The 12,824-nt window shown below is 38.1% G+C and overlaps 1 protein-coding gene across 8 annotated transcripts in view; it reads left to right on the forward strand.

Annotated features, from left to right (window-relative positions):
* The window catches only part of RAB3IP (RAB3A interacting protein), a 66,397-nt gene extending 53,799 nt beyond the window's left edge, over positions 1–12,598 (forward strand). For 4 of the 8 annotated variants that reach the window (XM_055236663.2, XM_055236662.2, XM_055236669.2 and 1 more), the window contains exons 9-11: positions 9,383–9,482; positions 9,569–9,638; positions 12,242–12,598. In XM_055236663.2, the coding sequence (XP_055092638.1) occupies positions 9,383–9,482; positions 9,569–9,638; positions 12,242–12,324 (253 nt within the window). In that variant the 3' untranslated portion in view covers positions 12,325–12,598. Of the gene's footprint in view, positions 1–9,382; positions 9,483–9,568; positions 9,659–12,241 lie in introns of all 8 variants that reach the window. The other 4 variants (XM_055236667.2, XM_063614226.1, XM_055236664.2 and 1 more) reach the window with 3 other exon arrangements.
* The last annotated feature ends 226 nt before the right edge of the window (positions 12,599–12,824 follow it).

Here is a 12,824-nt window from a genome sequence, read left to right on the forward strand (position 1 = left end):
AAGCACGATTGCTTTTGCACCAACCCAATACAATAATATACATATATGATAGAGATCCAGGTAAACTAGAGATAGAAACCTGAGTCTTGTTTTTGTTTTTAACCTCATATTGTGACCTATTAGTGGATTGTGAAATCAGTTTAGTGGGTCATAAGCAGAATTTTTTTTATTACACGTATATGTGTAGCTATGTGTCCTGGGTTTCTGTATAAAATACTTCTCTCTGAGGGTGACCATCAAAAATAGTTTGGGAAGCTACTGAGTTAGACTGAGTCTTACTGATCATGAAAACTGTGTACCAAAAAGACTTGATGAGATCTCTCCTTTCATATTGTGTTTATAAAGGATTCTCACTTTAATAAATAATCAGGTTTGTCTTTCATATGTGAGTCTTACTTGAGAATTAGAAATCTTCAGAGATAAGACTCCCACATTTCATAGCAGGGCAGACTTGTTTTCCATCCAGTCCTATGAGGAGGAATGACTGAAACCAACAGTGCTTAAAACATCTGGCAAAGGTGAAAGGTTTTGCCTAAAACCATGGCATAAATTGTGCCTTGGCTTCTGTTTAAAAAATGACTTGGAAAGCTTTTTAGAAAGATGCTTATTAAGTGCTTAGAGCCAGATCAATATAGGGGACTGGAAAGCCTGAGAGAGCTCATAGAAAGCATAACTGACTGCTGTCAGGGTTATTTTGAAGCCAGAAGAGGAAAAGACTGGTTGAGATGAACTAATAGGTCTGTGTTAAAGCTGTCGTAGGAATTGTGTGCTTCTTTCTATTCCTTGTTACGCACGTTACAGTCTCAGCAAGATTACAGAATGTTGTTATTAAGGTGACCATTTGTTGGAGGGTTCCTAGTCATATGTTTGCTCTGTGAGCCACACCTGTAGCACGTTGGCCTCTGAATTTTAGGGAAAGAATTTACATTCTTAAATTCTACAAATACCCAAGTATTTTTATTCTGATCCTTCCACCCCAAATATGGAGAGTTAAATTTAATCATAGCAGTTTTCTTATTTTTAAGGTCTGTGTCATGCCTCATTTTAAATATAGCATATAACTGTTTTCATTATAGAATTTAAAATTGGTGCTTGCATTATATATCACATATATGTGCAGATATCAAATGATAACAAATGGAGATACCAAATTAAAGTGGATTTATAGTATCTTTAGTAAAATAATTATAGTTTAGATTTAGAGAACAGTTTACAAAGTTTAAGGATATTGTGCTTGTGGGAATGGGGCCAGAATCCAAGGTGATGCATATCATATGGCAAAAGCTAAAGGAAGATATTATCTTCCTTTATGAAATGTGAACTGTGGCTCTGGCCATGGCTCTTGTGAGCTAGAGTGTGAAGATAATGACTAAGTGAGTGGCACAGCACTGTAGGAATTTTGAGGAAGACAAGATCATTCAAACTGTGATTAAGTACTCTTCTTGAAGGGGGGGAGATTTGGTTTAGGTTTTTTTTTAATTTTTTTTATTGTTATTATACTTTAAGTTTTAGGGTACATGTGCACAACATGCAGGTTTGTTACATATGTATACATGTGCCATGTTGGTGTGCTGCACCCATTAACTCGTCATTTAGCATTAGGTATATCTCCTAATGCTATCCCTCCCCACTCCTCCCACCCCACAACAGTCCCCAGTGTGTGATGTTCCCCTTCCTGTGTCCATGTGTTCTCATTGTTCAGTTCCCACCTATGAGTGAGAATATGCGGTGTTTGGTTTTTTGTCCTTGCGATAGTTTGCTGAGAATGATAGTTTCCAGCTTCATCCATGTCCCTACAAAGGACATGAACTCATCATTTTTTATGGCTGCATAGTATTCCATGGTGTATATGTGCCACATTTTGTTAATCCAGTCTATCATTGTTGGACATTTGGGTTGGTTCCAAGTCTTTGCTATTGTGAATAGTGCTGCAATAAACATGTGTGTGCACATGTCTTTATAGCAGCATGATTTATAATCCTTTGGGTATATACCCAGTAATGGGATGGCTGGGTCAAATGGTATTTCTAGTTCTAGATCCCTGAGGAATCGCCACACCGACTTTCACAATGGTTGAACTAGTTTACAGTCCCACCAACAGTGTAAAAGTGTTCGTATTTCTCTACATCCTCTCCAGCACCTGTTGTTTCCTGACTTTCTAATGATTGCCATTCTAACTGGCGTGAGATGGTATCTCATTGTGGTTTTGATTTGCATTTCTCTGATAGCCAGTGATGATGAGCATTTTTTCATGTGATTTTTGCCTGCATAAATGTCTTCTTTTGAGAAGTGTCTGTTCATATCCTTTGCCTACTTTTTGATGGGGTTGTTTGTTTTCTTCTTGTAAATTTGTTTGAGTTCTTTGTAGATTCTGGATATTAGCCCTTTGTCAGATGAGTAGGTTGCAAAAATTTTCTCCCATTCTGTAGGTTGCCTGTTCACTCTGATGGTGGTTTCTTTTGCTGTGCAGAAGCTCTTTAGTTTAATTAGATCCCATTTGTTAATTTTGGCTTTTGTTGCCATTGCTTTTAGTGTTTTAGACATGAAGTCCTTGCCCATGCCTATGTCCTGAATGGTATTGCCTAGGTTTTCTTCTAGGGTTTTTATGGTTTTAGGTCTAACATGTAAGTCTTTAATCCATTTTTAATTAATTTTTGTGTAAGGTGTAAGGAAGGGATCCAGTTTCAGCTTTCTGCATATGGCTAGCCAGTTTTCCCAGCACCATTTATTAAATAGGGAATCCTTTCCCCATTGCTTGTTTTTGTCAGGTTTGTCAAAGATCAGATAGTTGTAGATATGCGGCGTTATTTCTGAGGGCTCTGTTCTGTTCCATTGATCTATATCTCTGTTTTGGTACCAGTAGCATGCTGTTTTGGTTACTGTAGTCTTGTAGTATAGTTTGAAGTCAGGTAGCGTGATGCCTCCAGCTTTGTTCTTTTGGCTTAGGATTGACTTGGCGATGCGGGCTTTGTTTTGGTTCCATATGAACTTTAAAGTAGTGTTTTCCAATTCTGTGAAGAAAGTCATTGGTAGCTTGATGGGGATGGCATTAAATCTATAAATTACCTTGGGCAGTATGGCCATTTTCACGATATTGATTCTTCCAACCCATGAGCATGGAATGTTCTTCCATTTGTTTGTATCCTCTTTTATTTCATTGAGCAGTGATTTGTAGTTCTCCTTGAAGAGGTCCTTCACATCCCTTGTAAGTTGGATTCCTAGGTATTTTGTTCTCTTTGAAAGCAATTGTGAATGGGAGTTCACTCATGATTTGGCTCTCTGTTTGTCTGTTATTGGTGTATAAGAATGCTTGTGATTTTTGTACATTGATTTTGTGTCCTGAGACTTTGCTGAAGTTGCTTATCAGCTTAAGGAGATTTTGGGCTGAGACGTTGGGGTTTTCTAGATATACAATCATGTCATCTGCAAACAGGGACAATTTGACTTCCTCTTTTCCTAATCAAATGCCCTTTATTCCCTTCTCCTGCCTGATTGCCCTGGCCAGAACTTCCAACACTATGTTGAATAGGAATGGTGAGAGAGGGCATCCCTGTCTTGTGCCAGTTTTCAAAGGGAATGCTTCCAGTTTTTGCCCATTCAGTATGATATTGGCTGTGGGTTTGTCGTAGATAGCTCTTATTATTTTGAGATACGTCCCATCAATACCTAATTTATTGAGAGTTTTTAGCATGAAGCGTTGTTGAATTTTGTCAGAGGGCTTTTCTGCATCTATTGAGATAATCATGTGGTTTTTGTCTTTGGTTCAGTTGATATGCTGGATTACATTTATTGATTTGCATATGTTGAACCAGCCTTGCATCCCAGGGAAGAAGCTCACTTGATCATGGTGGATAACCTTTTTGATGTGTTGCTGGATTTGGTTTGCCAGTATTTTATTGAGGATTTTTGCATCAATGTTCATCAAGGATATTGGTCTGAAATTCTCTTTTTTTGTTGTGTCTCTGCCAGGCTTTGGTATCAGGATGATGCTGGCCTCATAAAATGAGTTAGGGCTGATTCTCTCTTTTTCTATCGATTGGAATAGTTTCAGAAGGAATGGTACCAGCTCCTCCTTGTACCTCTGGTAGAATTCGGCTGTGAATCCATCTGGTCCTGGACTTTTTTTGGTTGGTAAGCTATTAATTATTGCCTCAATTTCAGAGCCTGTTATTGGTCTGTTCAGGGGTTCAACTTCTTCCTGGTTTAGTCTTGGGAGAGTGTATGTGTCGAGGAATTTATCCATTTCTTCTGGATTTTCTAGTTTATTTGCGTAGAGGTGTTTATACAAACTACTCTGATGGTAGTTTGTATTTCTGTGGGATCGGTCATTTTTTATTGCATCTGTTTGATTCCTCTCTCTTTTCTTCTTTATTAGTCTTGCTAGTGGTCTATCAGTTTTGTTGATCTTTTCAAAAAACCAGCTCCTGGATTCATTGATTTTTTTTGAAGGGTTTTTTGTGTCTCCATTTCCTTCAGGTCTGCTCTGATTTTAGTTATTTCTTGCCTTCTGCTAGCTTTTGAACGTGTTTGCTCTTGCTTCTCTAGTTCTGTTAATTGTGATGTTAGGGTGTCAATTTTGGATTTTTCCTGCTTTCTCTTGTGGCCATTTAGTGCTATAAATTTCCCTCTGCACACTGCTTTGAATGTGTCCCAGAGATTCTGGTATGTTGTGTCTTTGTTCTCGTTGGTTTCAAAGAACATCTTTATTTCTGTCTTCATTTCATTATGTACCCAGTAGTCATTCAGAAGCAGGTTGTTCAGTTTCCATGTAGTTGAGCGGTTTTGAGTGAGTTTCTTAATCCTGAGTTCTAGTTTGATTGCACTGTGGTCAGAGAGACAGTTTGTTATAATTTCTGTTCTGTTACATTTGCTGAGGAGTGCTTTACTTCCAACTATGTGGTCAATTTTGGAATAAGTGTGGTGTGGTGCTGAAAAGAATGTATATTCTGTTGATTTGGGGTGGAGAGTTCTGTAGGTGTCTATTAGGTCTGCTTGGTGCAGAGCTGAGTTCAATTCCTGGATATCCTTGTTAACTTTCTGTCTCGTTGATCTCTCTAATGTTGACAGTGGGGTGTTAAAGTCTCCCATTATTATTGTGTGGGAGTCTAAGTCTCTTTGTAGGTCACTAAGGACTTGCTTTATGAATCTGGGTGCTTCTGTATTGGGTGCATAATATATTTAGGATAGTTAGTTCTTCTTGTTGAATTTGTTGAATTGATCCCTTTACCATTATGTAATGGCCTTCTTTGTCTCTTTTAATCTTTGTTGGTTTAAAGTCTGTTTTATCAGAGACTAGGATTGCAACCCCTGCCTTTTTTTGTTTTCCATTTGCTTGGTAGATCTTCCTCCATCCCTTTATTTTGAGTCTGTGTGTGTCTCTGCACGTGAGATGGGTTTCCTGAATACAGCACACTGATGGGTCTTGACTCTTTATCCGGTTTGCCAGTCTGTGCCTTTTAATTGGAGCATTTAGCCCATTTACATTTAAGGTTAGTGTTGTTATGTGTGAATTTGATCCTGTCATTATGATGTTAGCTGGTTATTTTGCTCGTTAGTTGATGCAGTTTCTTCCTAGCCTCGATGGTCTTTACAATTTGGCATGTTTTTGCAGTGGCCGGTACTGGTTGTTCCTTTCCATGTTTAGTGCTTCCTTCAGGAGCTCTTTTAGGGCAGGCCTGGTGGTGACAAAATCTCTCAGCATTTGCTTGTCTGTAAAGTATTTTATTTCTCCTTCACTTATGAAGCTTAGTTTGGCTGGATGTGAGATTCTGGGTTGAAAATTCTTTTCTTTAAGAATGCTGAATATTGGCCGTCACTCTCTTCTGGCTTGTAGAGTTTCTGCCGAGAGATCAGCTGTTAGTCTGATGGGCTTCCCTTTGTGAGTAACCCGACCTTTCTCTCTGGCTGCCCTTAACATTTTTTCCTTCATGTCAACTTTGGTGAAACTGACAATTATGTGTCTTGGAGTTGCTCTTCTCGAGGAGTATCTTTGTGGCGTTCTCTGTATTTCCTGAATTTGAATGTTGGCCTGCCTTGCTAGATTGGGGAAGTTCTCCTGGATAATATCCTGCAGAGTGTTTTCCAACTTGGTTCCATTCTCCCCGTCACTTTCAGCTACACCACTTAGACGTAGATTTGGTCTTTTCACATAGTCCCACATTTCCTGGAGGCTTTATTCATTTCTTTTTATTCTTTTTTCTCTAAACTTCTCTTCACGCTTCATTTCATTCATTTCATCTTCCATCACTGATACCCTTTCTTCCAGTTGATCGCATCGGTTACTGAGGCTTGTGCATTCATCATGTAGTTCCCATGCCGTGGTTTTTGGTTCCATCAGGTCCTTTAAGGACTTCTCTGCATTGGTTATTCTAGTTATCCATTCGTCTAATTTTTTTTTTCAAAGTTTTTAACTTCTTTACCATTGGTTCGAACTTCCTCCTTTAGCTCAGAGTAGTTTGATCTTCTGAAGCCTTCCTCTCTCAACTCATTAAAGTCATTCTCCATCCAGCTTTGTTCCATTGCTGGTGAGGAGCTGCGTTCCTTTGGAGGAGGAGAGGTGCCCTGATTTTTAGAGTTTCTAGTTTTTCTGTTCTGTTTTTTTCCCCATCTTTGTGGTTTTATCTACCTTTGGTCTTTAATGATGGTGACGTACAGATGGGTTTTTGGTGTGGATGTCCTTTCTGTTTGTTAGTTTTCCTTCTAACAGTCAGGACCCTCAGCTGCAGGTCTGTTGGAGTTTACTGGAGGTCCACTCCAGACCCTGTTTGCCTAGGTATCAGTAACGGTGGCTGCAGAACAGTAGATATTGGTGAACTGCAAATGCTGCTGCCTGATCGTTCCTCTGAAAGTTTTGTCTCAGAGGAGTACCCAGCTGTGTGAGGTGTCAGTCCGCCCCTATTGGGGGGTGCCTCCCAGTTAGGCTACTCGGGGGTCAGGGACGCACTTGAGGAGGCAGTCTGCCCGTTCTCAGATCTCAAGCTGTGTACTGGGAGAACCACTACTCTCTTCAAAGCTCAGTTGGAAATGCAGAAATCACCCATCTTCTGCGTGGCTCACGCTGGGAGCTGTAGACTGGAGCTGTTCCTATTTGGCCATCTTGGCTCCACCCTCCAGAAATAAAAACTGATTTAGGTTTTTGAAGCATAAGGGTAATTTGGATAAAGAGCAGTACATACAACTGAAGGCCTAGAAACAAATCAAAGTGTGTTCAAAGGATGGTCAGTGTATGGAGAGGAAAGGGAAGATGTGACAGATTTTAAGAAAGAAAAGTTAGATTGGGGTGGGGGGATGGGTAAAGGAGAAAGGAGTTAGAGATATCTGACTGGAAGACTGATTTGAAGTGATTGTGGAAATTAATAGAAAAGGCTTTGGTTTGTGGAAGAAGATTACGGTCTAGATTTAGACATGATGACATCGTCACATGAAAATGGCAAACAAGGATTTGAAATCTTGGGACTAGAGTTATAGAGATTTATTAATGTAGTGTAGCATGTTTGAAAAAAATGGAGTTGGAGGTCAGAGGTCTATTTGCATTGAATCCTGGCTTAACTAAAAATACATTAGGTGTGTCCAATTCACAAAATAGCTTAGAAATGAGATCTTATAAGAAATGCTATACACCATGGAATACTATACAGCCATAAAAAAAAGAATGAGATCATGTCCTTTGCAGGGACATGGCTGGAGCTGGAGGCCATTATCCTTAGCAACCTAATGTAGGAACAGAGAATCAAATGCCACCTGTTCTCCCTTATAAGTGGGAGCTAAATGATGAGAACACATGGACACATAGAAGGGAACAACACACACTGCCGCCTATGGAAGGGTGGAGGATGGGAAGAGGGAGAAGATCAGGCAGAGTAATGGATACTTCTTCCTGAATCACCCAGGGTGATGAAATGATATATACAACAAACCCCCATGACACGTTTACCTATGTAATAAGCCTGCACACCCTGCAGGTGTCCTCCTGAACTTACAAGTTAAAAAAAAGAAACACTTGTTATTTTAAAAGTTGATACTTAAAGCCACCTTACCAGATCCCTTTCAAAATTAGGCTAAATAGTAGACCAGCAGGCATATGTCAGTTTCCAGAAGAATAGTGTATAAATTGGTTTTTAGCAGCTTGATGGCACATTTTCCTCTTACGCAAATTATACTTTTGGAAGTTCCACAGACTTCCAACACTTTGTGCTTTAAATTTCTAGATCTTCTATCCTCCCCAAGCTAGTAGTTAGTGCTTTTAAATATTGTTACAGATAATTAAAGGAATTTGCTAATAAACAATAAATATCTATCTGAAAAAAGATAGGAATTGATTTGTGATTTGAATTGCCCCCTCCTCAAAAATTATCCTGTTTCAGATACACATTGTTGTGTGTTTTCTTAATTTAAAGGCACATTTGTATTATATTTCTTGTAAGTATCGCTAAAATGTAATGTTATTTAATATATTTACTATATAATTTATACTGTCATATAAAATGCTATTGGCCACTTACTTTACTTAGAGCTATGCTAATTTTGCATTGATGGGGAGTGATAGTTGTATTGAGCCAGGTTCCTAGCTTAGGAGGGTGACAACTGGGCTGCTGCAAGTCTGGCCTGATAGACATGCTAGCTTTATCTCAGGGAGCCATAGGGTAACAGATGGCTCATTACTTATTCAGCAGTCATTGAATGTGTGCTGTGTGCCAGGCACATGCCTGGTGCCAGGCATTTAAAGATGAATCAAAGTCCCTGCCCTCAAGAGGTTGATAGCCTAATCCCAGCCAGAAAGCCCTCATATAAAATTTTAGCTTTTGTCATATGCAAATAGAAAGGATCTTGTGAAATTCAGTGAACTTGCTATATGATTGTTAAGATTCAGTATTTTTATAAGGTGGCTTATTCCTTTGTACTTCTCCCTAGGTCCCACATTAAATGCATATAGAGCAACCAACCAACCAAATAAACAAATACCCCATCTGGAAACTATTACCCTGCAAGCTATCAATAACATGCTTTGAGACTTGAACAGTCATCATGAGGATATTTTCAGCTGAGAAGTTGAAATTGATGGAAAGCTGAGAGCTGTCCTGCAGCTGATTACTGATTTGTAAATTTGTTCCAAGATGGGACATACATGGAAAACACCTAGTTTCTGTTTCTAGAATCATGGTTAATGTTATGGCATTAAACTTATATTACTAATAGAATGTAAGTCTCAGAAGGGCAGAGACTTTGTCCTTTTCATCACTTTAGCCCAGCATCTAGAACGGTGCCTGGTACACAGTAGGTTCTCAAATATTTGTTATCTAACTGAATGAATAGGCAACTTGTACAGAAGGTAGGGGCAAATGCTTTTAATTTCAGAAAACTGAAATTTATCATTATTTCACAGAAAATGTGCTCTCACTGGCCAGAGTAAGTCCTGTAAACACAGAATTAAATTAGGGGACTCAAGCAACTATTACTATATTTCTCCTTTTTGCAGATACAGGGTAAGTGACTTAACCATGAATTTTAATAAAGCTTGCTTTGATATGAGACATTTGACCATTCATGACATTTTCTCCATTTGGCCTAGATCACTTCTGTATGTAACTTTTTTACATACATTCGATACATTCAGCAGGGACTCGTGAAACAGCAGGATGGTGAGTGTTCTTGATTCAACGTAAGTCTTTACATAAAAGTTCAGCAAAAAGTATAGGACGTAGTAGTAATGCTCATATCAAGTTTATTGTTGGCACATTTATATTGAATCCCTCTATAGATCTAATAAAATTTGTGGAGAATTTGGGAACAAATGTCTTTTAGAAAAATATTGTGTTTAATTATTTTATTTGCCTCATTTTACCCTTAATTTTGAACTTTAAGCAGGGTCAGTTTTAACTCATAAAGGGTATATGATAAACCAGATGGTAAATGAGAAGAGAGTTCCAAGCTTATTGAATTGACTCTTTAAGAGATGAAAATGAGGAGGCCGGCAAAGTGGTCAGATTTATTTTAATTGATGGAAACCATGATGGAGCTCGCAACTAAGTTTTCCCTGTATTTTCTACTTTTTTTGTGTGAATTAATAAAGCAGTCATGAGGATAATTCTGAATGGAATAAAGATTGCCATATTCTAAATCAGCAGAAATGTGCAGGTGATATATCCAGGAGAACCAACCTCATGAAAGTGTGTTAATATTTTTGATACAATTTTATAGCAAAATATCTTAAATATCAGGCATGAAAACTAATATGGCCTGACAACTTCAAAGCAGTATCTCTCGAGCACAAATGATTGTTTAAAAAAAAAAATAGCAGATACTAGGCTAGGGACAAGTCTGTGCCAGTTTGTATTTAAAGTTTTACGAAATTTCCCTGTTTATATTTTTTAGGCACTGAAAATATTATCTTGCTTAGACACTGGTAGAAGCCTACCATCTTTCAATCATGTAAAGCAGTGAATCTTAATTCTATGGAGAAGTTAGTCACGCTGATAAAAGCTTAGTTTAGCCTTTCTCAAGGTCTGGTATGTTGAAAAATGTCGTATTTCTTTAAAATCCCATATAGTTGGATTTTAATGCCTAAAACAATAGAGATAAAACCTGTTAACCTAATAACCTGATAACCTAATTAATGTTGAATTTCAAAAGGCCTAATAACATAAAAACAGTCTTTAAACTGTATAATACTTTTTTTGACTTTAATAAAACTGAATTCTTTTTGAATACCTGTTGATGGATAATATAATTAAGCCAGAGAACAGAAAATTTATGTTAAGTATAATTGCCAAGAATATAATATTTTTCTGTTTGTTTAAATAAGAAGCTTGTGGGAAAGACAAAGATAATTTATGAAAATAGGAAGAAAGTGTTACGAGTAATGAATGGTGAGGGTGATGATAATAAAAGTAGTATATCTTCTCTGGTTTCTGTCCCTCTTCCACTTGATGATATTTAGTACATATCATTTACTATGTGTGTTTGTTGTAAACAGGTATTAGTCTTAAAATCTGTTTATTATATGTGCCTTGTGCCAACAAAGGATTTAGGGCAGCTAAATCTAGAGCAGAATTTCTCGATGTTGGTAATAGTGACATTTTGAGCTGGATAATTCTTTGTTGTGGGGGGCGGTCTTGTGCATTTGTAGGATGTTTAATAGCATCCCTAGGTTTTACTCATTAGATACCTCTAGCACCCCCGAGATGGGACAGTGAAAAATGTATCTATTCATTGCCAAATGTACCCTGGAGTGGCCAGGGGGTGAGGAGTGGTGGTGGTGGTAGTGGTGGAATCTTCCGTGATTGAGAACCATTGATCTAAATGAATGTAATCTGATCATATATCAAACGAAGACATTTTATTGTCTGAAATAAGGAGCCAACGTTTTTCCACTTATAGTGGGAACTTACAAAAGTATAGGTAATTGAATTTACAATTCATCTTCCACATGCATTTTTGTTTCCAATTTGAGCCATACACAAAACCTTTCTGTTTTTTTTTTTTTTTTTTTTTGAGACAGAGTCTCGCTCTGTCACCCAGGCTGGAGTGCAGTGGCGCGATCTCGGCTCACTGCAAGCTCCGCCTCCCGGGTTCACGCCATTCTCCTGCCTCAGCCTCTCCTAGTAGCTGGGACTACAGGCGCCCACCACCACGCCCGGCTAATTTTTTGTATTTTTAGTAGAGACGGGGTTTCACCGTGGTCTCGATCTCCTGACCTCGTGATCCGCCCGCCTCGGCCTCCCAAAGTGCTGGGATTACAAGCGTGAGCCACTGCGGCCGGCCTTGTTATTTCTCACAAACAATGTTACTGAGTTTTCTGTATTGTCTTGTTTTCTTTTGTTCCCCTCCACCCTCTGTTAGTGTTAATGAAGAGTAAAATGGCCACAATGTAACAAACTAGAGCAAGAAGATTCGTAAGTTAGAGAATAACTCGAATAATTGAGTATTGAGTATACTCACTTAATGAAGGTAACAGCATTGACATTTACTCAGGATGCTGAATGTCTACCTTTTCTTGGGCTAAAATGATAGTCTCTGATGTATTTAACAAATAATTGTGACAAAACTGGTGACTTTTGCTTTATTGATAAAACTGGGATGGTCACAAGTCTGTGGAAAAGTTTGTGAATTATTGAAAAAATGTAGGTACATCTTTAGGAAATGCACAATTGACATTTCAGCTAACTTAAGTTTTCAGCGAAACATTAAAAATAATGAAGATGGTATTTTATGATTTAAATATCTCTCTTTTCTGTTTGTATAGTTGATCAGATGTTTTGGGAAGTTATGCAGTTGAGAAAAGAGATGTCATTGGCAAAGCTGGGTTATTTCAAAGAGGAACTCTGATGCTCTGCGTGGGACCATGCCTGAACTCCCCGAATAACTGAAAAATGGATGAATATTTTTATGGTTACTTGATATTTATTTCCAAGGAGTGGGCCTAAGACTTTTTTCCCCTTTTGCAAATTGCTCTAAGAAGTACCATGATTTCTTTTAAACTGATCTATGCTGTGTTTGCTTATTCTTTAGTTGAACACACTATGAAGAATTCCAGGTGTACTAGTGAATGTAATTTATAGTTGCAAAAAAAAACCCTGAAATAAATAAATGTTAGATTGAATGTGTGTACATTTTCTCTTCTAGCTCTGACATGGCATTTAGGGTTAGCAGAATGTATTAAATAGTAATTTTCAAACTACACAGTAGCTTCCTTCCTTGTGAGAGGCAAGAAAGAAGTCTGAGTGGATAGTACTCCCTTTCCAAGGCCCCCACCTCTAGAATGGCTTTATTTTTGTCTGTTTTCTATATTGGGTTTCAAAAAAGATTTTATTTGAAGAAATATTTCC

The sequence above is a fragment of the Symphalangus syndactylus genome, chromosome 13 (assembly GCF_028878055.3).
Source record: "Symphalangus syndactylus isolate Jambi chromosome 13, NHGRI_mSymSyn1-v2.1_pri, whole genome shotgun sequence".
NCBI lineage: Eukaryota > Metazoa > Chordata > Mammalia > Primates > Hylobatidae > Symphalangus > Symphalangus syndactylus.